General features: G+C 40.3%; 1 protein-coding gene across 1 annotated transcript; it reads left to right on the top strand.

The window, feature by feature from the left end:
• The first annotated feature begins 631 nt into the window (after window positions 1-631).
• Window positions 632-27615, top strand: c1qtnf12 (C1q and TNF related 12). The gene is made up of 8 exons (XM_072367698.1): window positions 632-1789; window positions 17885-17989; window positions 18152-18263; window positions 18487-18671; window positions 21971-22079; window positions 23302-23395; window positions 26008-26086; window positions 26172-27615. The coding sequence occupies exons 1-8, from the start codon at window positions 1610-1612 to the stop codon at window positions 26268-26270; spliced, it is 963 nt and encodes a 320-aa protein (XP_072223799.1). The 5' UTR covers window positions 632-1609; the 3' UTR covers window positions 26271-27615.

Below are 27615 nucleotides of genomic sequence, written 5' to 3'. Positions count from 1 at the left end.
GGCAAACGGACCAAACATTGGCTTGAAAATGTATGTTTAAAGGTAAGGGAAAAAAACAAAAACAAAACTAACTAATTTGACAACAGAATTCCATCTAGACAAGTCATCTTGTTGTGGGAATAAACAAAAATGTTGTTCACATCAGAAGTTTTATATTGACACGTCAATTTAGACCAGTTCAAATATAAGTATAACTCATAAGTACTATAATTATTTTCCTATTGTAAGATCCATTAAAGTGAGCCTTTTTGCTAAGCATCAGCACTGAGTAAAACACAAATGGCGGGTACAGTGGCCCTATCAGGACTCATTGGCAGGTTTTTAAACAACAGATTATACCAGAGAAGAACTTACAGTCCCAAAAAAGCACATTTCCAGCTTGAATCTAAACACTGGGCTGTGGTAGAGTAGGCTTGTATTGAGTCAAAATCATAGATACACACCTCCATACAAGGTATGCACACACAATTCAGTTGTCTACCAAAGAGCCTCTTCTGCTCGAGCATTTCATCTATGAGATAAAACAGCTGAATACGGTTGTAGCGTTGCCAATAGCAAGAGGCAAGGCAGAGAGAGGGGAGCAGGGGGAGGGAGATGATAAAACTCCACTGTGAGCCCTCCTGTAAGCTCAGAGCAAAGGAGCAACTGAGACCAGAGGGGCAGGGAGTGCAACGGAGCAGGCAAAAACAGGACCTACCAGACTCTAAATCTCAGTGTACGGACTTGTTGGGGCAGTCAGTAAGCAGCACCCAAGCTCTGTCAGGCAGAATCAAGAAAAAAAACAACCCAAACAAAACGAAAAACAAACACTGCTATTTGTAGAGTTTTATGTGACAGCAGTAAGGAGCTACTTGTTCTTCAAGGAGAAAAGAGGAAGCCTTGACAAAAATCAGTTCTTGACCTTCATCTCCTCTTTGTTTCTTGTGCATCTCCACAGGCTGAGGCAGATTGACTTGAATGCTGATCTACAACCTTTGATGAAAGTCCAGCTTCCGTGGACCTCTCAGCTTTTCCAGCCTCCACATCTCTGTGCTGGAGCGTGGACCTCTTATCCAGTGTAAGAATCAGCAGGAGAAAGCAGAGGAAAAAGAGAACACTGCCATCCATCTTCAGCCGTCACAGCCCACCCTCGGCTTTGGACGCCCCTCCTCTCTGCCTCTTCTTTTGCCCCCTGTGCCCCCCCAACCCTCCTCCTCCTCCTCCTCCAACACCTCACCCCCCAACAGAGCAGAAAGCGTGAAAAATCTCACTAATGGGTTTATTTGCTGTCAGATCTGCGCTGAACTGTCATTCCCTTGGACCATTCTGCTTGACACATTTCATAGTTGAGTAAGCCTCCTTGGCTTTCTGGCTAGACTTAACAGTGCCCCTGCAACGTTGTGCTGGCTGAGAGCTCATCAAGAGGGGAGGAACGGCGGCGGCAGTCAGCCTGACAGTCTCTTGGACAAGGAGTTCCTGAAGCTGCATTCCTCCAGTCTCCTTCTCTCTGCTTGTGTTTCTGAGCCTCGTGGGCATCCTCAGCTTCTGTCAAACCAACACGACTGGTCCTCCCCCACTAGATTTGGCCTGGTTTATAAGGGAATCTTGTGCTGATCGAAAGTGCGTGAAGATGTGGTGTGGGGCTGGGCCTCTGGCTGTGGTGGCTGCAGTGTTTTGGACTCAGTGTGTCCTTCTCCACGGTGTGGATGCCAAGAAAGAGAGAAAGAGGCCAAAAGAGGCCACTCCACAACACACAGAGGCATACAATGCAACTCTGTCTAACAGTGAAGAAGTCGGTGGAAGCATCAAGGTAGTGAGTTAAGATTACTTCTTTACAAAAAAAATTTAAGCTTCTTATGCATTTGTGAGCTTTATATGAAATTCTGAGCTTAACCTGCAAATTTATGTGTATATATGTGCAGATTTGTTGTCAGCACATGCTGTGTGCAGTGGGAGTAAAGTGCAGTGAAGGTAAAAGCCGCACAGGACAGGTGTGCCCCTCCAGGTTAAGCCTCAGACAGGGTGACGGACAAAAATGTGTGAAACTCTAAATGGATGACTTCCGGAAGAATGCCAGGAATGTGGACATCCAAAGGCCAATCAATGCATCAATTAGAGCGCGCAGCGGGTGTCTTCCACCAATTTTCGCCTCTATGTGAACAAACGTGGATTTAGTTAAGAGTCAAATTTGATATGTCCCAACACCTCACCTCTGTTGCAGGATAATAACCAATAAGCTGCATAATCTAAAGTTTCTGTTTCTAGAAAGAGAAACAGATAAAGTTAAAAAAAAAAATTTCATGGGAAGAACAATGTTGTTTTCATAAGAAAAAGACTCCTCTCGCAAAACAGCATTACTGTGGTACATTTCCATTTTCAGGAGCAACATTTGGCCCTTGACTTTGTTATTTATTGGTTTTTTTGTTGGTGTTGCATATTTGTGAGGGTTTCCAACAGGGTGTTTGTTTTGCTTTCAGCCCACCCATTATCTTGGCATTCTCATGTAACTGTCTCTGCCCTATATACCAGCCTTCAATCTCCACCACTGTCCCCTCCCCTCACCTTAAAACCACACAGTGAGGTCTCCTTTGTATCTTTAAGAACGCTTTGTAGGTGGTTGTGGCCTGCCGGTGTTTATTTGACTTGGTTCGGCCTGTAAAAGCAGCAGCTATGAAGGATGACCTTGTGTCAGGCCCGAAGCCTGTTGAAGATTGAGCCCCCCCCCCCACACACACACACACACAGAGGGTCTCGTCCCACAGGGAGCAGGGTGTCTTCACAAACTCTGCCTCCCCCTGTGGTGCCTTACAGGCTGTGATGTAACTCCTGGGAAAATTAGGTGGGCAGATATTTAAAGACCTGTGGTGATGTTGTTCCCAGCTCATTGACTCTGTCATGCACAGTGCTAGTCTGACTCCGCTGTGTCTGGGACATCCGATAGGGGCGGTGTGGCCCTGAAAACTAGGGCAGTATGCCGTGTAAGCCCCTCACAAAGCCCTATAGAAAGGGTCCTGAAAGGGAACACCTCAGTGAGGATTAGGCCCCTGCGCCTCCCTCTCTGACATTCTTTTCATCTCATCTCCCTCAATCAGATGGTAATGACATAATCACTCTTAAGACGTAGTGTTATGCCAGATAGTGTCTTTGCCAAACATTGTCACATCGGCTAGAATCCGAGATTTAGATATGACATCTGCGGAAGTGGACAAATGTAAGGTTGCATTTGTTGTGCTGCTCTATCTGAGTTTCTGTTCAAGGGAATTCAAAAAAGAAAAAAAGCATGCCACACACCATGAGAAGTGGTAAATGTGCTTTTCTTGGGCAGTTTGTAAGTTTACCCTATTACACATCTGTTAGGTCTCACAGAAAACAGCACGTCTATTGGAGCTGCCTTGGCAAGCAATTTGTATTTTCAAACCAGCCAAACATTTACACCCCACATTTACATTTTTTTCCCTTGTGGCCAGTGGAAACAGTTCTTATGATGCCATTTCTATTTGACCAATCCCATGTGTGGGCTGCTGGCAACGTGTAGTTGTACGCTGCATTCCTCTGGAGATTTTCCATTTAAAAGCGATCACAACAGCAAGGTGTGCAGGGGGTTTGCAGCAGTAGGGAATATTTTTGATGAAATGAAGAACATTTCAAACAATCGTGAGCTCTGTGAACCTTTTATAGCAGTATGTCAAAGGCATGAGCCTTATTGCTCTACACTCTTAAGTTGAGAGGAATCTGTTGAGAGCAGTGAGGGGTCCTCAGTGGCTGTAATGGAGGGAGTCAAGTCAGACATCATGCCTGGCGTGTTGAGTTATAGCTGGATTTAGCTTGAAGCTAGGGTTTTTGTTTCCTCTGTCTCTCATCCTTTGTGATGATTAATGCAGCTGTGTGTGGGACCTTCAGGATGAACCCACTCATAAGAGACAAGGTCATATCCCGCAGGAAACAGGGCCAATGCGAGAACATACACTTCTCATAAACTACAAGTAATGATGAACTCTGCTTTCAACGTGTCAGACAACAACAGAGGTTACGCTTTGTTAGCATTGTGAAATTACGTCATGAAGCGGTCTGAAACAGTGTGAAAAAGAAACAAATAATAAACAGTCTTGTCATTACAACTGGAATTTGCAAGTAAAATAAACCACAAGGATGTGTTTTCCTCTCACAGACACAGAGTGGTTATTTTACTTGGATTCATGTCAGATTCATTGAAATCCCTTAATCTTGCCTGATTCTGATCATGTGCTGGTCGTGTTTCTAAAAGCAAAAGTCGCCAACCCTGGTTTTAAGTAAAATCAGCTGTGCTTATTAATCCACATATGATAACGTGAAAGAATTATATTTCAGGTTTATCCTGCTGGTGCATATAATGTGCACTACGATGAGGAGAAACACACTGTAAGTGTTAAAGTTTGCCAAACATTGTTACATTGGATGGAACCCGAGATTTAGATATGACATCTGCGGAAGTGGACAAATGTAAGGTTGCATTTGTCGTGCTGCTCTATCTGAGTTTCAAGGGAATTCAAAAAAGAAAAAAAGCATGCCACACACCATGAGAAGTAGTAAATGTGCTCTTACTTTGGCAGTTTGTAAGTTACAGACAGATAGCCTGAGGTCACAAAATCTGCCTTGCTCCCTAGTTATTGTCTGTTTATCTTTTATAAAAAAGAACTTAGCTGTACTCTCAAACAACTGTCAAACAAATTTGAAACAAAGTTTTTAATGTTGCTCAACTGAAAATGTTCATCTGACATTAGGTACACCATTACTTGGTTTGGGGCAGATTAGCAAACATAGGCTCTCAGGCTGTCAGACAATGTACCACAATTACAGACACCAAAAAAATCAAATTCAATCGAATGATACTTCATTAATCCCAAAGAGGAAATCATATTGTTGCAGTATAGATTAAAAAAAGTAATTTGCCATCAGTCATTGTGTAGGTCTATTGCTGTGAGCAGGAAAGACCTCCTGTACCATTCTTTGTCGGAGTAGAGCTGAAAAAGACTCTGACTGAAGACACTCTGTTGTGTAGTCATTATGTTCTGTGCAGGATGGGGAGTATTGTCCATTATGTTCATCAACTATGCAGCATCCTCTTTGCGCAACAAGCTCCAGGGGCTCCAGAACAGTCCCCAGCACAAAGCCAGTCTTTTTTTTTATCAGTTTGTTCAGTTTCTTTGAGTCACTGGCTCGGACACTGCAGCTGCAACAGATAGTAGCAAAGCAGTTTGCACTCTCCACCACAAACTTATGGAAGGTATGCAACATGTTGCTGGACATGTTGAAGGATCTTAGCTTCCTCTTGAAGTAGAATCTGCTTTGTCCTGCAGCCAGTCTGTTCACTTGGCCACATATGAGGCAAGATGTAGAGAAAGGACTTTTTTCTGTTGATAACATGATTGTATTTGTATTTTCCATGTTTGTTCTCTTGAAGTGAAATCAAACTGTTTCCCCAGAGTGTGTAACAACTCTCTTTAGAAAATGAAATCAAACAGCCCAAGTGAATGTAAAAATTTCTCAGCCTTCTGTGAAACTGTCGTCAAAGAATCGTTCTCCTGTATTAAAGGGTGAAAAAGTCCTCATCAGGAGGTGGTGTTAAAGTTTAGTCTCCCGACTGAGTCAGAACGTTTTATGCATTTTTGTTCCTTCACCTTCTAATCTTAACCCACCTTGGAATTCATTCACTGTTATCATAACCTAAATCATCTGGTTAGGCTGAGGCAATAAAAACCTTTAGGTTTGGGGTTAAGAACAGTCTGTTGGGAAAAAAAGGCTTGCCTTCAAACAAACCATTTCACTACATCTACCGCATTTTAAAATTGACTCTTTTTCGTAGCTTACCAAGTCGTATGTCCCTCTCCATCTGCAAATGAGACAAATTTGATGCATTGAAAGAATTTTCAGACTGAAATTCATTACCTTGAAAGTCATGCTGGTTGTCAGCAAAAAAGTGCAAAGTTAATGTTCAGCTGCACAAATACAAGGATCTTCATTTAGACCTGATTTCGAGTTTTAACATGCGACTGAGCCATGAAGCAACTACTGTGGCCACAGTAAAAGTGACCAGTGGGAAAGAAACATGTGGTTTGTCCATTTAGTCTGGGCTACAGTAGAAATGCAACCTCTGCTGTTTGAATGCTGTAAATAAAATGGCTAGCTTGAAGATAAAAAGAAGGCATTTAACAAAGTTAAAATCTTTATTTTCATAATTCTACATACAGATAACAAGAATTTCTAATATTACATTGTATTTCTGCCAGTAAATCTTCTTAAAGGCATTACATTGGTACTTACTTTTAATACTCCGTATGCCCTGTTTGCGTCACCACCTATCACATTTCCCCATGTGTTTGTAACCCAACCCATCAGGAGGAAATTAGTTGCATAAAAGTGTGAAAATAAATACATTTTGAACTTGTGCAACATAGTTAAGAGCCACAAATTACTGGTATAAAATGAGTAGGATCTACAGACCACTTAGATTACTATTTAGCTCACAGTTAAACCATCGTCCAAACCCTGTACCTGGGTAGGATTTGAATTGTTAGAGGTTTTCAACTGCTCATTTTACCCACCACAGGGAAAATGAGCACTCATCCTAGATTTAAAACTATAATTTGTACACAAAACAGATGTAACACCGCAATCAAGGTTTCTTTAAGTTTATTTTGCCTTTTTATATCAAGAGGAAGCCAAGGTTGTTTCTGGTGATTACATGAGCATAAACACAATGTTTTTTCACTTATTCTCCCATAAAAAAAAAAGAAATGCGCTTGTTGGGACAATAACAAAATTGTAGGAAGCAGCAACTTAAAATCAGGCTACATTATGCATAGCGTGTTCACATTTGTAATTATATAATAATTATATTTTATTCACACTTTCAAATGCGTTCCTGCAACACATAATGAGCCACTGACACCATCCTTGTAGTGTGATAGAGTAATTGTGTTTTCTCCCAGTGCTTGTCAGTTGTGTAATACAGATAGTGAAAAGAAAGCAGAGTCAACATTGCATGCCTAACTGTATTTAGCTTCTCTGCGATAAATCCTCAAGGCAATCTGTGTCTTTGAAGAGCAGTGGTGGGGAACACTGTCGTGGTTGCATGATGACTGGGATGCATGCAGGTTAGCAGGATCCCCTCGTCCCACACAGCCTGGGGATCCCTCCCTCTCAGGGTGGCACCAGCCCCGGGTTAGGCCCTTCCACTCATGCATGGATGATTGCACAGGGAGCAGTACAGGGATGTAAAAACAAGGGATTATAAAAGGCTCTCCATCATCCTGCACAACCTCAAACCTGCATGTGCTACATTTTTATCAGCAGCAAAATGTTTCATGTCATCTAGTGTGTATGAACAGGTAAAAAAACAGATAAGGTTATAGTGAAAATAAGATAAGTTCAGCCTTACTCATGGAAGAATTCAGGAGCTGCCTGCAGAGGAGCAGAGTTTCAGTATCTGGTTGCAGCCCCAGAGACATGTTTTAACAGTTGTGTTTGTGTTTTTGGTGGCACGTTGCTGCAGGGGAATATTTCCCATTTTATTGCTTCAAATAAATTCTAGCTAATCTTCTCCAAACTACATGAAAAACACATTAAAACAGTGCACACAGAAGAGTAATTTTTCTCTGGGTAATAATACCTTATAGGCCTCTGTGATAGATCAACAGTGATTAAAACTGATTCACTGATTCCAAACTCACTGTGCTGGAGAAAGTGTGACAAATGAAATAATAAAGATATGGGCTATGATGAATGCACAAGAATTGGATTATAATTTACTTAAATTGGACTTTATCTTTGAAGTGCCTTGAGCTGACATTTGCTGTGATTTGGCGCTATATAAATAGAAATTAACTGATTTCAGTACAGTGCCAGAACTACATATGCCAACACAGGGGGCACCGTGCAAGGAGGGGGTACATTTTCCAGGATGGCAGTTGGGGAAAAAAAGCTCAGTTAACATTAAACTAGCAATACATTACTCACTCATATTGGATTATTTCTCCTGTTTGTCTCATGTGTGCATGTCTTTTGCTAATTTTGCTGTCTATTTGATGGCTGTTTATTCATCTCTGCACTGTGTGTTTGCACTATTCGACTCAGTTTGGCTTGTGTTCTTGCTGTGAAATATGTGGAATCTCTGCACTGCGTGTGACTGTCAGAAGTTGAATGTCATACAGAAACTCAGAAACTCATACAGGAGCTTAGAGAGGGGAAGAGGATCGACATGTGAAAGAGAAGATTTCCTCCTCAAGTGATGAGTTTCTGATGCAATAAAACAAACCCCACCTCAACGAGCTACCATAGTATGATGGCTCTTCCTTTTTTCTTACCGATACATCAATGTTCACAAGCATATTATTGAAATAGTTTAATTCATAACTTGATAATATGTCTTAAAACTATGGTTTCAGATTTGATAAATAATCATAATAGCTTTCATGAGTTTCTTTCTGTCTGGATAATTTAGAGACTTTTCAAAGAGTAGAGAACTCATTGAAGAGTAATTTCTGTGTCATGTGTTTTTCACTACAAATCCACATCTTATGGAGACAAGCAGCAGATCCTGAGTCCATTCCATTGTGAGAAGTGAACATATCCAAAGATGTGGTTACTGTAATTTATACCATGAACAGTAGCGCTGATGTATACATCCACAAGTTTTGAACATTAAGACTAAAAAACACTACATTTGTGAGACCACCTGATAAGGAAAGAAATTCCTTTTTCTAGAGGCTGGTCTGTATCTCAGCAGCAAACTCACATGACATCTGACAACCCAGATATCGCCTTACAACATAGATATATACAGATTTCAGTTTTGTCCATGGGAGCTCCCTGCCTTTTCATGTGCTGGAGTGGAATGTTTGAGATAGGGAAAGTAACAGCAAAAGAACAATAGAGAAGAAAGAACATCATGAAAAACAGACAATAGTTAGGCCTGAATGCACAGCAATATTCAATTTTTTCACTTTATTATTGTGCAGAAGGGAATAGCTAATTGATGAACAATCTGATTGTTCTGCTACACGGGCTGAGATATTTGTTTTCTAGCACAGAGGGTCCTGTTGGTTGATGTTACCAACCACTGCTGTTTGGTTTAGTTTAGCTGAAAGACTGGAAACAGGTTAAAATAACTGGCCTGGCTTATTCAATCCATAACAAAACCTTTTGATTGTTAACACCCAATTTATTTTTGGACATGTGAGCCACCACGAAACAGACATGGAAGTTTTATATGAATATTAAAATGGCATGTAACTTGAGCTTTAGGTGCTGGAAAGTGGATTTGTTAACTTTGTAACAGACAGATGAGCCACGTTCTCTAATATAGCATAACTCTTCGTTCTAAGCTTAGCTAATTAACTGCTAGCTATGCATTTTTTATTAATAGACTAGAAAGTGATATCAAGCTGCTTTTTAAAAAATGGAGGACAATAAGATTGTTGTATTGAAACTTTTATCTTTAGAAAAAAATAAACAGAATACAATGCATGCTGTTCTTTAGAGCCCAATCAATGATTGGATAAATGCTGTCTTGAAAGCCTTAAGTTTCTCATCCTCTCACAGAATACCTGACACACTCTCATGGCCTGTGTTGGAAAGGCGTGTGCTTACAGTTGCTGACAGACGAGACAACTGTGAGGCACTCGCACATCAACGGTGATCAAAGCCAGAGCCCTGGTGTTCTTCATCAGCTCTCAGACTGATACCTGGAATCTCTCCCTCCCCACTTTGTTCAGGACTTGTTCCTGCTGATTCGGAATTATGCCAGGGAATCCATAGTTTACTTTACACCGTAGTCTGTAGCTGCAAGTGAGGGGTTGAACACCTCTGACAGTTTTTTTCTGCGTCAGTGTGTGATATGGTTTTTGTGTGTGAATATGTACAGTCTTTGAAGTTCTTGGTTGAGACAGATACCCACCTGCATACAATGAATCAGACAATTTTTGTCAACTTATGTGTATGTGCCGTCCCAGCCATCACAACTACTTGGAATTATTTGAAAGAACAGATAGACAAGAAGAGAACACAATGTATCTAATGGAAAGATTTGATCACTCCTTAACCTGATGCTTAAATTATTATACAGTGATTTGCTCTTATTTCTTAGCTCAGAAATAAAGGTAATAATTACCTTGGTTATAGCTTTTCTTCCTTGAGCACAGAAAATCCCTGAGGGGAACAGTTTAATGGTTTAATTACAATGGTGTGTGCTACACTGGATAACATGCAGAGTATGACAGATTTCCTGGCAATGATATGCTGCTTTTTATTTTTATGTTTCGAATGGATAAGATGTGTAATTATAAGTTACATGTGTGGGCCAACTTGCACTGTTTTGAATTTCTGAAAAAGAAGACCGTTAACTATGACAACACTTTATAGAACAAAATGTTTACACAGCACAGAGCTGTTCAAGAGTGTCACAGACTCAAGTCAGAAGGCAGCATGCTTACCTCCAGCCTCAAACATGTTAATATCTTTTTAAGCTCGTAGAACTGGTATGTTAAAGCAATTGTCTGATATTTTAAGAAGTTAGTTTAGATTAGATTGACACCCCTTTTAGCTTAGCATTGATAGACAAATGTGCAAGTGTGAGTCTGGAACCATTGTTTGTTACCTACACCCGCTGCTGGGAAGACCCACAACCTTTGCATAAAGACTTTGCTTGGAGCAGGGGGATATAGTCTGATTCTGTCTGGAAGTACACATACCAAACGTATGCTCAGAATTATGTTAGTTTTCATGCTAAGAAACAAACTAAACAAACTAGATGAAAGCATTCGGATTTTCTGTGTTATACAGATGCTTTGTCAGGATGCTTGGTCTCATTTTGTAACACTAAGGATGAATCAACCAAATTTTTCCAACATGCAGACATAACATTGTTTACATGTGTTTTTCAAGCTTAACTGTGGTCTTTTTCTAAAACAAACAAATGGTTTAGATTCCTAAACCTAACCAGACAGCAGCCCCAAATGCACTACAAGGCCAGTACAATCGCTGTACCTCCCAGAGGCCTCAAGTTCCAAGCCAAAAACCTCTTTGTGTTTCAATAATGGGCCCACTGGCCCTGGAGTGTTGCGCTTGAAATCCTTTTGTGCTGAGCAATGTTGTTAGTGCCTGGTGGTCGGTGCAGAGAGTAAAACGGCGTCCCCACAGGTATGTTCTCCATTTTTCCGTAGCCCACACACAGGCGAGTGCTTCTTTTTCAACAATCGAATATTTTTTCTCTGTTTCAGTCAGTTTGCGTGAAGCAAAAGTCACTGGCTTTTCTATGCCATCAGGCTGTACTTGTGCAAAGACAGCTCCAAGTCCGTAGTCACTTACATCTGTGGAAATCACAGGTCGCAGCTAAGGGTCAAAAATAGCAAGTGCAGGACTGTTCACAAGAAGTTGCTTGACTTCATTAAAGCTGCTTTGTGCTGCAGGAGTCCATGTGAATTTGTCTTTGTCACTGGCGCAGACAAGCATAGGAGCCACAACCGTCACAAAGTTAGGGAAAAAACTTTGAGTACCAGGATACTAAGCACAGAAATTAGGGAAACAGCATCTGATGGGGAAGGGGCTTTCAGAACGGCATTAATATGCTCTTGGTCAGGAAGGATGCCATCTGCAGTAATGGTATGACCTTGGAAGCGTAGTGAGGTCTTCCTGAAGTGACCCTTGTTTTGATTTAGCATCAGTCCAGCCTCCTTCACCTTTTGGAGGACAGTGTTGAGGTTTGGTCATGCTCAGCAGGGGTGTTACCATAGATGATGAGGTCGTCCAGATAATTTTGGACACCTGGGAGGCCGTTGAGGATGTCAGCCATCATTTTCTGGAAGGCTGAGGGAGCTGACACGAGGCCATAAGGAACCCTGCAGTATCTGAACAAACCATCATGTGTAATAAATGCTGTGAGGTCCCTGCTATCTTCATGAAGAGGCAACTGGTAGTATGCGTTAGCCAGGTCGATTGTAGAAAACATCTTTGCACCTTGTAAGTTTGCAAACAGTTCATCCACATGAGGAAAGGGGGTAACAGTCTGTGATCACGGCTTTGTTTGGTTCACAGAGATCTGTGCACATCCATATTCCACCAGTTTTCCATCCTGTGACCACAATAGGCGAAACCCAGGGTGATGCATCAATTTTTTCAATCACACCGGCTTTCAGCAGTTGGTTCAGTTCAGCTGACACAGAAGCTCTTACAGTGAAAGGCAGGCGTCGTAGTTTCTGGCATACTGGTTTAACAGTGGAATCAATTTTCACCTTATGCACAAAGTTTTTATGCACAGTCAATGTCTGGAGCAGCAGGGATGCAGGAAGCAGGTGCAGACTTAGTGGTCAGCACAGGAGCAGGCGAAGCAGACACACAAGCTGATGGCAGGTGCAGCAGAGGTGCAGGGGGTAAATGCAGAGTTTGTGGTAAGCACGGGAGGGAGGACAGTATTACCTTTGATGCAGATGCTTAAGGCATTCATAAGATCTCTTCTTAAGAGGGAGGTCCCTTTCTTCACCACATAGAATGTGATTGGAGCACTGAGAACTCCTCTACTCACTTTGACTTGTAGGCAGCCAAGCACAGGAATTTTCTTTCTTGTGTATGTCACCAGCTGACTACCAGGTGGAAGCAGTGGTATGTCACTGAAGTATTGAACATAGATGTAGACACTGCAGATCCTGTGTCAACAACCAGTTCATGCTCTTTGGTAAGAGAAGCAGATGTACTGATATTGATTTTGCACTTAAGTGTATCTGGTGCATGGCAGTGGTTGTTTAGGTAAAGCATAGTCAGTTTAGGTAGCTGAATCTCACCTACGTCACTTGTCTTGGATGAGCAACAAACACAAGCAAAATGACCAACTTTATGGCAAGACTTGCAAGTTACTTTGGCTGCAGGGCGCTGAGAAGAATTAGCTAGATGTTTGTCAGAACCTCACCTGAAACAGTTGCGGGAAGATGTCGTAGTAGCATTGAATGGCTTGTTTGGGCAAGTGTGCTGTTTGTATTTATTTTTTGTGAACAGTGAACGGGGCTATACAGCTTATGCTTGCACTGGGTAATTATCCTTTGTTACATGGCGGTGAATGTATCGAATCACTGGCACAAAGCATGCAATACCACAGTAGATAAGTGGCGCTGTACCATTTCAACTATCGCTAATAGAGCCACTTCCGGTTGACGTCTTCACTACCAACAACAAAACTAAGGCATTCGAGAAAGATGGCAAACGAAGAGCAAGATGAAGCTACGTCCCTCTACATTTGTGATGAGCTGGTTATGGCACAAACGATGCACAATGGCACGTTCTCCATCGCGTTGTTTGTTTCTTTCTGATGGCGGCGACAACAACAGTAATATCGTCTCCTTCGACTTCAAGTTGATGATCGCGGGAAAAAATCTCGAGCATGCGCAGAATGCAGGCACCTTAAGTGGGCAATCGGATCGAGTTATCCCAGGGTCTTAATTCGATTGCAAGTAACCCGATCCGATTCGATTTCTTGTCGGATTAAGCTTGTTACGTGAGCTGAATAACTCAATCTTATTGTAATTTAGCCATTAATCCGATCCGATTGCCCGCATGTAACCGCACTGACTGTGCAATAGTCTCATGAGGGGCTTGTCTTCGCTGTCTGAAGGCATGTCGTTCCACAACGACATTTACTTTGGGTGTGTAGTATTTCTCTAGAGCAGCGACAGCAGAGTCAAAGGAGTCACCTGTATCTGATAAGGAGTAGAAAGTCTGTTGTCCCTCGGCTCTGAGACAGTGGAGTAATGTGGTCCTCCTGCGAGCTTCAGGCCGCACATTTCCTGTTGCATTAATTACCAGCAGATAATTCTTGAAAATCCTCATCCACATGTTGAAGGGTATCTGCGGCTCCCCCAGGCACAGCAAAAACATTGGAGGTGCAGGCACGTTTCCAGCCGTGTTGAGTCAGCCAAAAAGGCAAAAAACAACACATTTATGTCGGGATCTTTCCTCATCGCCAAAATATAGTGTTTGCATGCAATAACAAGGCCAGGGTGTAGAGCTGAAATGCTGTTTACTTCACAGACTAGTAGTACGACAGTTTGATAAATTAATGTAGTCTACACTTCAGTAGTAGCCATCTTCTCTGTTCTTCTTTCCCGCGATCTTAACCGTATGTGTTTACAACACTGCCACCTCGTGCCATGAAGCAGCAACAATACAATCAGGGAACACAACAAAATCATTCCACAATATGCTGCCTCATGCTAAAAGTTACTCAACTTCCTCAGTTAACAGGTCAGAGGTTGAAGTTAAGATAAGTTAGTCTGGATGCCAGGTAGGCTAACGGGACGCATACGTGACCTGTAATGGAGAGGGCTGTGGCTGTTGTTTTCTTTTTTTCTCTTTGTGGAAATCATACTAAGAAAACATAGATAAAAGAATAAAGGATCTGTAAAAATTATGTTGAAAAGCTATTTTGGAGTAAGGGTTACAGAGAGCACTACAGTGACAATGAGAGGTATTACAATACAAGATTGAATGTGATGAGATATCCAGCTTTGCAGCTATTTGCTTCATTAAATCTACATTCTGGTCGACACTATCAAGCTGTCTTTGAACTGTTCAATATATTCTGCCCAGATTAAGAGCAGAGCTCCAATAGCATCTGACACCCTGTCCATTGCTGTAGCATTTTTTTTAAAAACTACAACATAGCCAAAAGAATTCACAAGTCGATGAGCTGCTGAACTTTGTTCTTTAGCACCTGGTCTCCTCACTCTAAACCACACCTTACACCTTGACACCACCTCATGTCAGAGATTGCTCTCTGTCCTAGGGGTAGTTGTTGGGCCAAAAGGCCTGGCCTCTAGTCCCAAAGGAGCTCCCTAAGCCCCATGAGTGACAGTGGACACTAATGGCCCTGGTATGCACTGGTGCTTGCCTGGCACAATAAGCAGTATGTTTATATGCACACTTAAGTTGAGTTACGATTTTACCTTGACTTGACCAGTTAATTGGACAATTCTCCTTTGCATTGCTAAACATGCACAGAGGGGGAACTAACTCATTGACTGAAGTATGACAGATGCCACAACTCTGTGGAGAAGTACATACATTGCCGCTTCAAACTTTCTCTGCAAGAGATCATCATGCATGTTGTTTAGCTTAACTCACTACACAGATGTTGTACCGTTACTTGAATGGTGATTTTGTCTAATGACACTGTGGTTATAAAATCAGGATTTAATTGGAGGAGTTGAAAGTGAATGTGAATGAGAACAACTTCCTTGCAAATTTAGATGTTTAAGAAATTATTTTAGGCTTTACTGTTTTTACAGAAAAATATAGGCTATTTGTTGTGGTTATTCTTTGCTGCTGACTGCTTCCTCTTTTTCTGTGTAATGGACGGAAACTGTGGAGTATGTATAGAGTTCCTAGGCCAGCTTGAGTGTATTTAAGTGTATACATGGAGGAGTAATTCGACTCCTGTTCTCATTACGGGCGGCTGTAGCTCAGGAGGAAGAGCAGTCACCCACCAATCGGAAGGTTGGTGGTTCGACCTGGCTTCCCCGGGCTACATGTCGAAGCGTCCTTGGGCAAGACACTGAACCCCACGTTGCCCCCCCAGTGTATCATTGGGGGTATGAATGTGTGTATGAATGATTAGAAAAGCACGTAGTTATGAATCTTAAGACGTGCTGTATGAATGCGTGTGATTGGGGTGAATGCGGCATGTAGTGAAGCACTTTGAGTGGTCAGCTAGACTAGGAAAGCGCTATACAAGTACAAGTCCATTTACCATTATCTTGCTATGTTACTTTTACTTTGAGAAGTTTGATTTTGCAAGTTTCCAGATAGACTAACATCTTTGGTCAGAGTAACACAATAACTAGTATTTTTCCCCTGTATCATGTAAACATACCAAGTGTAAATGCCGCTACTGAATAAGACCATCCCTCCAATTTCCTTACCAATGAATGAGTAAAATGAGTGTTTGGTCATAAGGTAAATAGACTTGTATGTTGCTGATATTGCTGTGACAAGTAAGTACACCACAAGTATTCAAGCAAAATAAGAGCTTTTTGTCGCAATTACAACTTAGATGTTGTAAGTACAGGTAGGACATCTGTTTGACTTCAATATGAATCCCTTATGTACAGATCTATTAGGCAGATTTATTGACCATTGCAGAGTCAGGCTTGCCGTTTCCAGTCTTTGTTATAAACAAAATTAACTTTCTACCAATGTCAGGCTCATATTTAGCAAACAGATTGGGGAGTGGTATTGACCTTGTCATCTAATTATCAGCAAGAGGGCAAATACTTTTTACACTTTTTGTAGATGTCAGTTATTTCCAGTGCAGTTTAAAGAACCAACATGTTACTGAATATGAAAAATCGTAATGGCAAAAAATGCAAGACAAGGCAAGTTTATTTGTAGAGCACAATTCATACACAAAGCAATTAAAAAACTGTTTCTCCAATAGGCCTGCAGTCTAATGGAGGCAGTACTGAGTAGTCTAAAACTATTCTTGACCCAATCAGTCTTGCTTTTATCTGTATCCAAGTCTCAAAATCACAACAGAAACACAAGAGTAATTGACACGTAGCCAGTACAGCGCCTGTTAAGTTGTTTATTTTGTCTTCTGTCAGAGAGAGAGAGAGTCAGAGAGAGATGGGGAGCAAATGCTGAAAACCTAAAAAACAGACTTTTATTCCAACTTATTGAAAAGACAAACAAGGAGTTACTTTGCTGCGGTGGAACAAGATTCAAGTCTTTAACAGTGCAGAAAGGGGCATGTTGGTTTAGTAGATAAGTGATCCATGGGCCGCTGCCAAACCTAAACAAATTCCATTTCAGACAGCTCACCTCCATGGCTCGTCTTTATCTCCTCTTCTATCTCAACTGAAGGCTTTTGACATTTGGGGAAAGGTTAGAGTAAGATTTGCACTCGCTTTAATTGGAATTCATTCAGCCTTACATGTTACCAAAATGAAAAAAAAACAGCACTCTACATAAAAATGTTGCTTCCAGAGAGAGGCCTTCTTACTTTCTTATCTCTCGAACAGATCCCAGCCTCTTGTACAATACATTTATGATAAATTAAGTATTGCAGAACATTAGAAAACACGCAATATCTAAAACATACCTCACAATTGCACACATATTCTACAAACGTGTTATCTTGCTAACAATCTTCATAAGACTAATATGAGTTGTATTAATAAAAGGACAAAAAAAATACTGTGTCTTTGGGTGAGGGGGAAACTGTTGGCCGCTTTGTCCTCTAGTTATGAACCACAGTAATCGAGGCCTGTGGTCCACAAAATCAACATCACACAGACGGGCAGGCTCATTTTTCACCAGGGTGCTCATGGAAATTTTCATGTGCTGAAAAAAATAAATCACTTGACAAGGTTTGTTTACATTTATGCCAGCCTGTTGGTGCAAATAAGTTGTGACGTGGCACCTGAGTGAATTATCTGGAATGTAAAAATAAGCAAAACATGAAGCTTTCGGTGGAGGTTGGTGACTGATGGCAAAGTCAAATGTGGACAGGGCAGGACAGACAGAAGGGAAGGAGGTTTCTATATTTGACATTCCCTGGTGTCTGGCACCATTTATTGTATCTTAGAGTGAGATTTTCCAAAGATGGTTTAAAGGCAGAAATAATAATTCATCAGATTTAGTTTTGTAGCTCCTTCGCATCCGAGTGGGCAGACTTTTCTTATTGGAAAATGCTTGGTCCTTTTTTTGCAGGTTTGCAGTACAGCATGTTTGGCTTTAAAGAAAATCAGTTGAATCACTTTCTTTCCTGAAAAGGGGAATCTATGGGTTGTAATCTTTTCACACTGTTGTTGATTAAACTACAATTCTGATGTTTGGATGATTGATGCTCATATTTGCTTAATGGTTCGCTCCTTTCTTCCTATAGCTCCCTGACCACCAGAGGGTGGATCCACTGGGATCATGGATGGATTTTGTCAAAAGACCCGTTGGAAACTTTCAGGGAAAGTGTCGCAAACGCAAACGACCCCTGGTAAAAAACCTGTAGATAGACTGTATCTTGCAGTTTTTCAAAATAAACTTTCTTTCACTGATTAGCTGTATGTAATAGTAAAAAACAGTAAAAAAAAAGTAATTGTTTTTTTTCCGATGACATTTCAGCATGACAATATTTTGTGTGTGTGTCTTTCATTAGCCTGGCCCACCTGGTCCCCCTGGCCCTCCTGGCCCCCAGGGACCTCCTGGCTCTCCGGGGGCTGAAGTGACCCAGGAAGTTCTTCTCCGGGAGTTCAAAGAGATGATTAAAGGTAGGGTGGAAAATAAGGATGTTGATTTTCCATTGCACATTTCAACTCTATATACGTTATACGTGGCTGTTGTTCTGTAAATTGTGCAGAAATAACCTACAAACTAAAATAAACAGTTGGAGAGGCACAGTATTCAAATAATTTCACTACATCATCATCATAGAACAGTTTTAAAGTTGCATTGAAGTTGTTCAATGTCATAACTTGGCTGTTTCTCTGTCAGAGGCTACAGAAAGGAGAGCAGCTGCACCCGACAGGCAAACCAGCCCCAGCCAGCTACCAACAACCCTCCTCACCCTGGAGGGAATGACCTCCTACCGCCGAATAGAAGAAGCTTTCCACTGCAAGCTCAAGGGACCTGTGGTGGTGGACAAGAAGACTCTGGTGGAGCTCCAGAACTTTCAGACAGTAAGTTTGTTTGAAACCAAGTAAATGTTTATGAATCTGTTCAGCCTCGCTCGCTGATTGCAAAAAGTAAAGTTTTGGCTAATCCTCCTCGGTATGGTTACATGCTTTGTTTCAATGCTGTAACTGTGAAAGAGTGAGTGTTTGGTAATCGTTGCTTACTTTACATGAGGGAGGATTATGAGAGGATCATCCACTCCCTGGTAACTGGCACTGGCAAAGCATGCACTGCCACTCTGAGACATAGACTGCCTCTTTGGTCAAAAATATCTTTTCAATTCTACACATCACTCTCTGGGCAGCATACAAAAGACACTCTGTCTCTGACTTGGAATAAAGTGTGGAGAGGACAGAAATAGACACTATTTGAAACAGCATGCTGTAGAGGCAGAAGTATGCCCTGTTAGGACAGGCTGACATGATTGGAGGAGGGAGAATTAAGCTTTACTGAACTATTTAACACAGTAACACAACACTATGTTGGTGAGGCTGCAATACTAAGACCTGGGGCAGTTATATTTGAATGTTTTTTGCAGAATTAGAAAGAGGCCATGGTGAAGGACACAAACAGGCAGAATACCAAAATCTGATCTATTGGTTTCTGCTTGTGCTGGAAAATGTGCACATAATTAGAACCACTTCTGACCAAGTATAATGATAAATTCCCAGGGAAATACCAGTATACTCAAACTGATTAACTTTCTGCTGTACTAAATTACCATGATGTGGGGGCCCATTTTCCTTTTGTCACAAACTTTGGCCTCAAAGTACAAACCTTATCTCTAGAAATGCTGAGGTGTTCTAAAATGCAATAAACAAAAATATATTTTTTTTAATGAATTTTTACAGACACAAAATAGATGATTTTCAGTGTCTCACTGACCAAGTTCATTGTATTGCAAAAATACAAACAAATTCATAATTGGATGCCAGCTAACATACTCGAAAAAGTTGTTAGATAAAAAAAGAAAGAGAAAGTTATGTAGAATACACAAGTAACATGCAACAGTTCATGACAGGAAACTATATGAAAAGATTCAGAGAGCTCAGGAGCTCAGGAGCTCAGGAACTCTCAGTGCATGAAGGCTAAGGAAATAAACCATTGATACTAGTGATACTAGTTCAAGCCCTTAGACGGTGCACCACTATGATCAATATAGCAACAAGGGCAAAGGACTACCTTGGAAAACCATTTTCCCTCAACACAGTCCATTGCTGTATCCAGATATGTAACCTGTAACTCTACTACTCAAAGAGGAAGCCATATATCAACTGTGCACAAAAAAACCCACTCTGAGTTCTCTGAGCACAAGCTCATCTCGGATGGAAAGAAAGTGGACTTGTTCTGTGGTCAAATGTGACCACATTTCAGCTGTGTTTAGGGAAATAACACCTGGTGCGCCCGGTTCTGGTCTGTGATGGCATGGGGTGCATGAAGGTCCATGGCATTGGTGACTTTCATACTATCAATGCAGAGGCATAAATTAGAATTTAGAGATACATATGCTACCATCAAGGTGACGTCTTTTCCTGGGAGTTAAGTAGTTATTTCAAGAGGACAATACCAGACCTTTTTCTGCTTGACTCATAACAACAGTGCTTCATAGACCCAGAGTGTGTGTGTGCTTGACTGGCCTGTCCACAGTCCAGATTAGTGTCCTGTTGAAAATGTATGGAGCGTTGACAAGAAAAAAATAACCACTGACTGTTGAGCAGCAGAATTCTTGTTCTCAGAAAAAATGGACAGATATCTCTGCAAAACTGCAACAACTGGTATCTTGAGTTCCCCAGGACTCAATAAGTGTAATTCAAATGACATCTGATGCAATTGAATGGTTAACAGGGGTTATTACTGGAATCAAAATACTTTTTTTTTCTAAATACAGTATTTTTTTTACTTATCTTTATTCCGTTCTTGAATAAAAGTTCTATAAAAGTTATATATATATGCATACATACATAAAAATGTAATCATAGTAACAAGTCAACATATGAAAAGTTTTTAAATTGTAAAGATATATTTGCACAGATGTGTTTGGGCCTTTTTGTAATGTGTCAAGAAGCAGTATCGTGGGTCATTTGGAGATGGTTGAAGGAGCCCTGACTAATACCTGTGCATAATGTATTACTAGTCAAGGCAACAGTAAATAAAAGCATGCATAATTTTTTGTGAGTCAACAGCTGAAAGAAATGACAGATTGTACAATATGAACCAGACTGTCAACTTGGGTGATATGATGAAAACTGTATAAAAACAATACTGTTTTTCCAAAACCATGTCTACTGCACTAAAATGACTGCAGAGCCTTAGCTACAATGATAATTGGAAATACATTTGTTGTTGCAGTATGCTGAAACTGTTGATAAAGTGCAACATTTACAAAGACAAATAAATTAGAGCTCATGGCTTCAAAGGAGACTGGACATTTTTATTAATCTGCCTTGAATGAATTGTGATTCATGACTGTAGTGGTTCTTGTAGGTGTTATAAGCGCATGGCTGGAAAATACACTGTGCAAGCTCACTTATTATTGGTAAGGAGATTGTGATGATCCACACACATCATTACTTACTGTCTCACATTGTAATGACCATTTGTAACAGAAGAAGTGAAACACTATTGCTGTGCTGAAGTTGTGTGAGCTTGGAGAACACCAGTGTTGTTGCTCATCGAAATAGTTCCTTTGCACATTTCACAACTTATTCAGCTCATGTTTGAATAAATGAGTCCCCCTGGGTACACCTTAATGTGGAACTGTGGAATTCATCTTTACTACTGTCTCGGTGGTGAAGGGACAACAACAGGGCTGGTTATTGAACATGTTAGCACTGTCAGTTGGGATAGCACTCTTCTTCTGTTCTGTCTGTACCTCATAGTTTAATCCCTGTGGGTATTTTGCTCTCAGGATTGTTAAAATTAGATTTTTTTCCAGAGTTAATGAAGCTGTCATAACAGCAAATGTCCTAATTATCAGCATGCAGCACATTATCTCAGTTAGTAATTCATTTAGAATATGTGTTTATGAAACTGCTTCATGATTTCTTCACAGTTTACTGTGGACTCGGGCCACAATGTCAACATTACTTGCTATTGTCAACTGACCACTCTAAGTTTACCAAAGTTCAATTTGATCTGATTTGCTTGCAGTGATTACAATGAATAACCACCTTCACACCAACAGTAACTGACATTGTACGCACATAGGGCTTTGTAACTAAACCTTAAAGTTAATGTCTCAACGCATGCATATATTGTTTTGATATAATGTGCACTTATTACCTCAGTTTTCCTGTACTTTCAGCCGCCGGCTAAAGGGGCCTTCCTCAGAGGGTCGGGAATGGACCAGTCAACTGGGAGGTTCACTGCTCCCGTCACAGGGATCTACCAGTTCTCTGCTAATGTCCACATTGGTAAATCAGAATAACTTCCATTTATGCAGTATTTCATGCACCAAAGCCTTAAAGCTTCTGCACACTAACAGTCTAACCACATGGGTGTTCAGACTCCTGCTGGCTAAATCCCTGCAGTGAGTGAGTGTTTAGATTGACCTCACCCTCATACTTGTTTTTCTTTTCTTTTTTTTTTTCTGTTAAACTTCATCATCAAACTCAACAACTCACATAATTTAGTAACAGGTATAGCCTAAAACAGACAACAAACAACCATTATTCAGCTGAATTTTATAAAATTGATCTATCATGATCTATGCTCAACATTTCCGCTGCTTGACTTGGAAACAACAGTGTTTACCGATGATGACCATAAATAGAAATTGAAATAGAATAGAAAAATACATTGTACATACATTGGCTATAGAGGATCTACAAATTCAGAAATACATCAGAAAACAACTACAGTGCAGCCTTCCGAACATTCGTTTGTTATGAAAACATTAACTACACCCTGAGTAGCTGTAGTTTGATTTTACAGCTTATTAAAAGGAGTTAGTTGCCTGACAAAGAGGTTGGAGGTGCTTCAGCTATTCTGGCTCCATCAGTCCAATATCTAACAAGTGTGGTGGCCCTGAGATGCCAACACAGAATAGGAAAAAATACCACAGTATGTCACAAAACATAAAACAACAATAACACAGAGAGAACAAACCATTACATACAACACAACAATTCATGAAATGCCGGAGCAAAAAAAAAGTTTTGCATATCTATTGAAATATTACAATTATTTATCATTTTTAGATATTTTTGGATCAGATGTGTTTTGTGAAGAATGTTTTCTGTTCAGTTGTATTTTGTCTTTTTTTCTTCTGTTCTGTTTTGTCAAATGCTCTTTGTTTTGTAAAGTGAGTGTCCTGTAAAGTGTTTACAGTGAATAGTAGTTGGTATTGTTGCAGTGACAGTAAATAGTGAGGCTGAAACAGTAAGACTACAAGCAATTACATTTCTGAATTGTTTCATGTAACCCCTTCGCAGATTAATCCTTATGTGTGGAAATGCAGTTCTTAAATGACCTATTTACAGGTGTACGGGGTATACCAACAGTACATTAAACATTTTCTTCCACAAAACTTTCCATAAAACTGGGGTAACTAGAACTGTTGTAAATCAAGAGGGGAGCACATGTTTTTGTGAACCACTATATTTATGTGAAAGGAAATGTTATGCCTCCTTACAGATCACAACGAAGTGAAGAGGAGTAAGAGTCAACTTAAGGCCAGAGACAATGTCCGGGTGTTGATCTGCATTGAATCACTCTGCCACAGATACACGTAGGTATTCTATAAGGTTGTTAAAAATGCTGAGGATGGGTGATACTCATCACCACTTTCAAAACAAATGCATCTTAGCAATGTAACCATCAATCCATTTTCTGTACCCGCTTAATCCATCAGTTAGGTTGCTGGGTCAGTCCCCCTGGACATGTCGCCAGTCCATCACAGAGCCACACAGAGACAAACAACTACACACGCTCACTCCTAAGGACAATTTATTAGAGAAACCAATTAACCTAACATGCATGTTTTTGGATGGTGGGAGGAAGCCAGAGTACCCGGAGAGAACCCATGCATACACAGAGAGAACCTGCAAACTCCACACAGAAAGGCCCCAGAACCTGGAACCCTCTCACTGCACAGGGGGATGGTGCTAACCGTCACACCACCATGCAGCCCCAGTGTAACCATGTGGTTTGCATTTGTTATGGCATGCTGGTGAATAAAAACCCCACCATTATGAAGAAGATTCAATAAACCTGATCATTAGAAGTTTTTTTTAGGCCACAGCAACTACACTTTGAATTCTTAACATTCTTGGTTTGACAGTTTGTTTACATTTCTCTTATAACTGTGATATTTTATGGGTGTTAAATGCTGCCTTAACTTTCTCCAAGGTTTATGAGCTGTTAAAGGTGTCGTCTGTTGCACTTTGTATGGAACCAGTTTGGCATTTCCTGTATAAAAGCAGCATAGGTCTTTAAAGAAAGTGTCTTTTCATTTAGAGCCTTCGTCCATGTCGCCTAACTAATCTTTATAGACTCACCTTTGACACTTCGGGCAGCAAGTTATATACAACAGCACAGCAGTGAAATGCCCTTGTTTGGGATGTGGGAGACAGATAATGACATACATGATAGCAGAGGTCTACGTGGAAAAGAAATGTTGAGCAAATCCCAGACCTTTCCAGTATTTCAAAATTTCTATTTACATAAAGTCAGAGAAAAAGTTTGAAATGAATTGCTCCCAGTAGTCTTCCCAGGACTCTGCAGAGCTCCACAGTCTCTCCTCTAGTATGGTACAATGAGGGGAATGTATAAATAATACTATTATGATGGGATACTTAACCCAAAAGAGTGCTTGGCTTTTGCTTTTTGAGCCAGAACCCCAGCGTGTCTCACCCTCCCACACATGAAAATGTAGAGAATGTGAAATGAGGTTCGTTGTGATGGCAGTTGGAGCGAAGTCAAACATGATTGATTTGCAGCAAAAATGTACAATTTTCCACTTAACACAAGCCAGTTCTCTCACTGTGTGGCTGAAGGCTGCAGCGTAACCATCTGTGCAGACTGAGGATGCTGAATCGTTAAAGAAAAAGTTCAACTTTTGGGAAATATGTTTATTTGCTTTCTTTTGGAGTTAAATGAGAAGCTCGATATCTTAATGTGAAGCTACAGCAGCAGCTAGCTAACATAGCTTAGCCTATAGAATGTAAATAGGGGTTAGCGTTTACATACAGTAACTCTTTGAAAATAAAGGAAGCATAGAAAGTAATCAAATTAACCTCTATGAAACATTATAGGATCAATATGAAAAAGGGAAAGGCCAGGTCCATGGAGCTTTGGCCTCTTGTCCAAAATGAAAGAATAATGACAACAGACATCTTGGAAAACTCCATCCAAAAGGAAGATATTCTGAAATTTTGGTGGTATACAGACAAGAACAACCACAGACTGTTTTAAATGATAAAACATACACCCACAGTCAATGCCTGATTGGGCAGCTCGGTTTCATGGCAAAATGTTGAAATGTCAGGGAAAAAAACATTGTGTTTGTACCGATGGACAAACAACTGTATTTTTTTTCATACCAGAAAGCACCATTTTAAAAGTAACTATTCCAGTAGAGGTGTGGTTTGTGTATTCAGCATGGTCTGTATGTTTAGTCAAAGGAGTGGGACTCCCTTGACATCAAGTCATCCAAGAAAACAATATTTTAATGTGATGTTATTACAGGGTTTGTTTTAATGCAAACCATGATGTTTTCCTGACTGAAACATTGTCAGTTTTAATACCTTAACTATCTAATTTTAATACCTTAACTATCTATTTTAATACCATAACAAGTCATTTTTAATGCTAGAAAGGATGGTTGGAGTTTTTTGAAGTGGGCTTGTGTGACATACTCATTAGTAATTAGTATCTTACCTGCAGAAGGCAGCGGTCAGAGCACTCTCTGCTTGGAGAGGCAGGGAGGAATTCACATCGGGGAGCCAAGCTAATGACAAAGTAAATGATGGTATGATGCAATAGTGACGTGTTAAAAAAAAGTGTTCACTCCACAACTCATATTAACAACAGTGAAAGAACAAAAATAAGTAATTTTGGTTTTAACCATGGACTGGCGACCTGTCCAGGGTGTACCCCGCCTTTCGCCCGATGACTGCTGGGATAGGCTCCAGCCCACCCGCTACCCAATTAACGGATTGACGGTATAGAAAATGGATGTATGGATGGATGGTTTCAACCACCACTACAGTTGGAAAGATTTATTAACAGTCAAGCAACAGCTCGGCATTTACATTGGTTTTACATTGATTTAACTTACGAAGGTGTTGAGGAATGCAGCTTTGACATATTTCAAACATTTTCCTATTGATGTCATTTCAGCTCACTGGAGATGATCGTTGGATTAGAAAGCAACAGCAAGATATTTACTGTCAGCGTTCAGGGGCTGCTGGAGCTACAGGTGAGCAAAAGTACAAAGAAGCAGAGAACATTTAAAAAATTGTGCATTCTCACATCATCAGCATAGTGTATGTTTTCCTCTTCAGGCGGGCCAGTATACTTCCATATTTGTGGATAACGCAGCTGGTGCTTCCATAACAATACAGAACGGTTCAGATTTCATGGGGATATTGCTTGGTGTATAGCCTCACACTTACAGTTATTAGTAGGGCATCCTTCAAGCCTTCCAGGTGCCATATTCTTTTTTTTTTGTATTTTACAATGAACTGCCTATGAGCACCATCACACAAGACCAAACCACAGGGGACTTTTGAAGGAAAGAAGAATGGCTGACATTGACTTGACTGCCTGTCAGATGGTGAAAGGACAGTGCGAACAACTAAAGGGCCAAGTTCGTTTTTCACAAAGCGCTGCCTCTTCCCCTGGGAACATGGATGCATGTTGATTCACCAATGAAAGTAAAATGGAGAGTATGTTTGTTATAGTGTATTTTTCATGACTGTTGGGAGACCTTTGTAATAAACCAAACTTTTTTTTTATTGTTCTCTGCAATTGTTGAAAAATCTATGGTACATGAAATAATACAGTTGTGCATTTAATATATATTGACATGTCATTGTTTTGTCTACAATATCTATTGTGTACACACTTATGAACTATTATTTTTTTGTTAAAATTCACACTTTTATAAATGAATATATATGATATGATACATAGACTCTGTGAGTACACTGGATGATTTATGCTAAACAGGCCTCATGTTATTTTGTAAAACAACTTTTACAACATTTTTGCGTAGGCCCAGAAATATCTCTATAACTATTGTATAAATTTTAAGCTAACAGTTATGGTCCCCAGATCAACTGATAGTTCTTTTACTGTCTCCATATTTTGGTTTTGAGTGAAATATATCAACAAGTATTAGATAAAATGCTATGAAATTATGTATGTTTGTCTCAGAATAAAATGTAATATAATTTGTGATTACTTAACTTTTCAGGTAAACATTTCAGTACTTTGGTTTATGGCCAAATACCTCAACTGTACCTTGTTTTCAGTGCTAATTAGCTGATGCTACCACAAGCTAACATACAACAATAAGTACACCAAGTGAACATGATAGTGGTTAACGTTGGCAGTTTAGCATTTAGAAATATCCCACATGTTAGAAGGTATGTACTACAAAGAAACATTGTGCCTAAGACTTCAGCTTATATGGCTAACCTCGACATTAGTTTTGATTGTATACAAACAGGCCTGAGCTAAGTCGAAATACATATTCTGAGGAAAAATCTGAAATTGTGAAAATAGAACAAATTGAAAGCAAAAGACAAAGTCTGTGTAGATTACTGCGTTTTCATGTTGTCTTCTGTGCTTCGGTGCAACAAAACCTCTGTTGGCAACTATTTTCAACAGAAAGTAGCTAAAGCTTGCGAGTTTTGTTTGCATCTCTCTTACTCCCTGTGCTCACATACAGTATTCTGTATTATAAAACAGCCAAATTCCTAATAAAGCAGTTATCAACATTCA

Source organism: Leuresthes tenuis, unplaced genomic scaffold (assembly GCF_036924035.1).
Source record: "Leuresthes tenuis unplaced genomic scaffold, fLeuTen1.0.hap1 SCAF_16, whole genome shotgun sequence".
NCBI classification, from domain to species: Eukaryota; Metazoa; Chordata; class Actinopteri; order Atheriniformes; family Atherinopsidae; genus Leuresthes; species Leuresthes tenuis.
The sequence above is the reverse complement of the archived record's forward strand: the minus strand, read 5'-3'. Positions and strand labels throughout refer to the sequence as shown.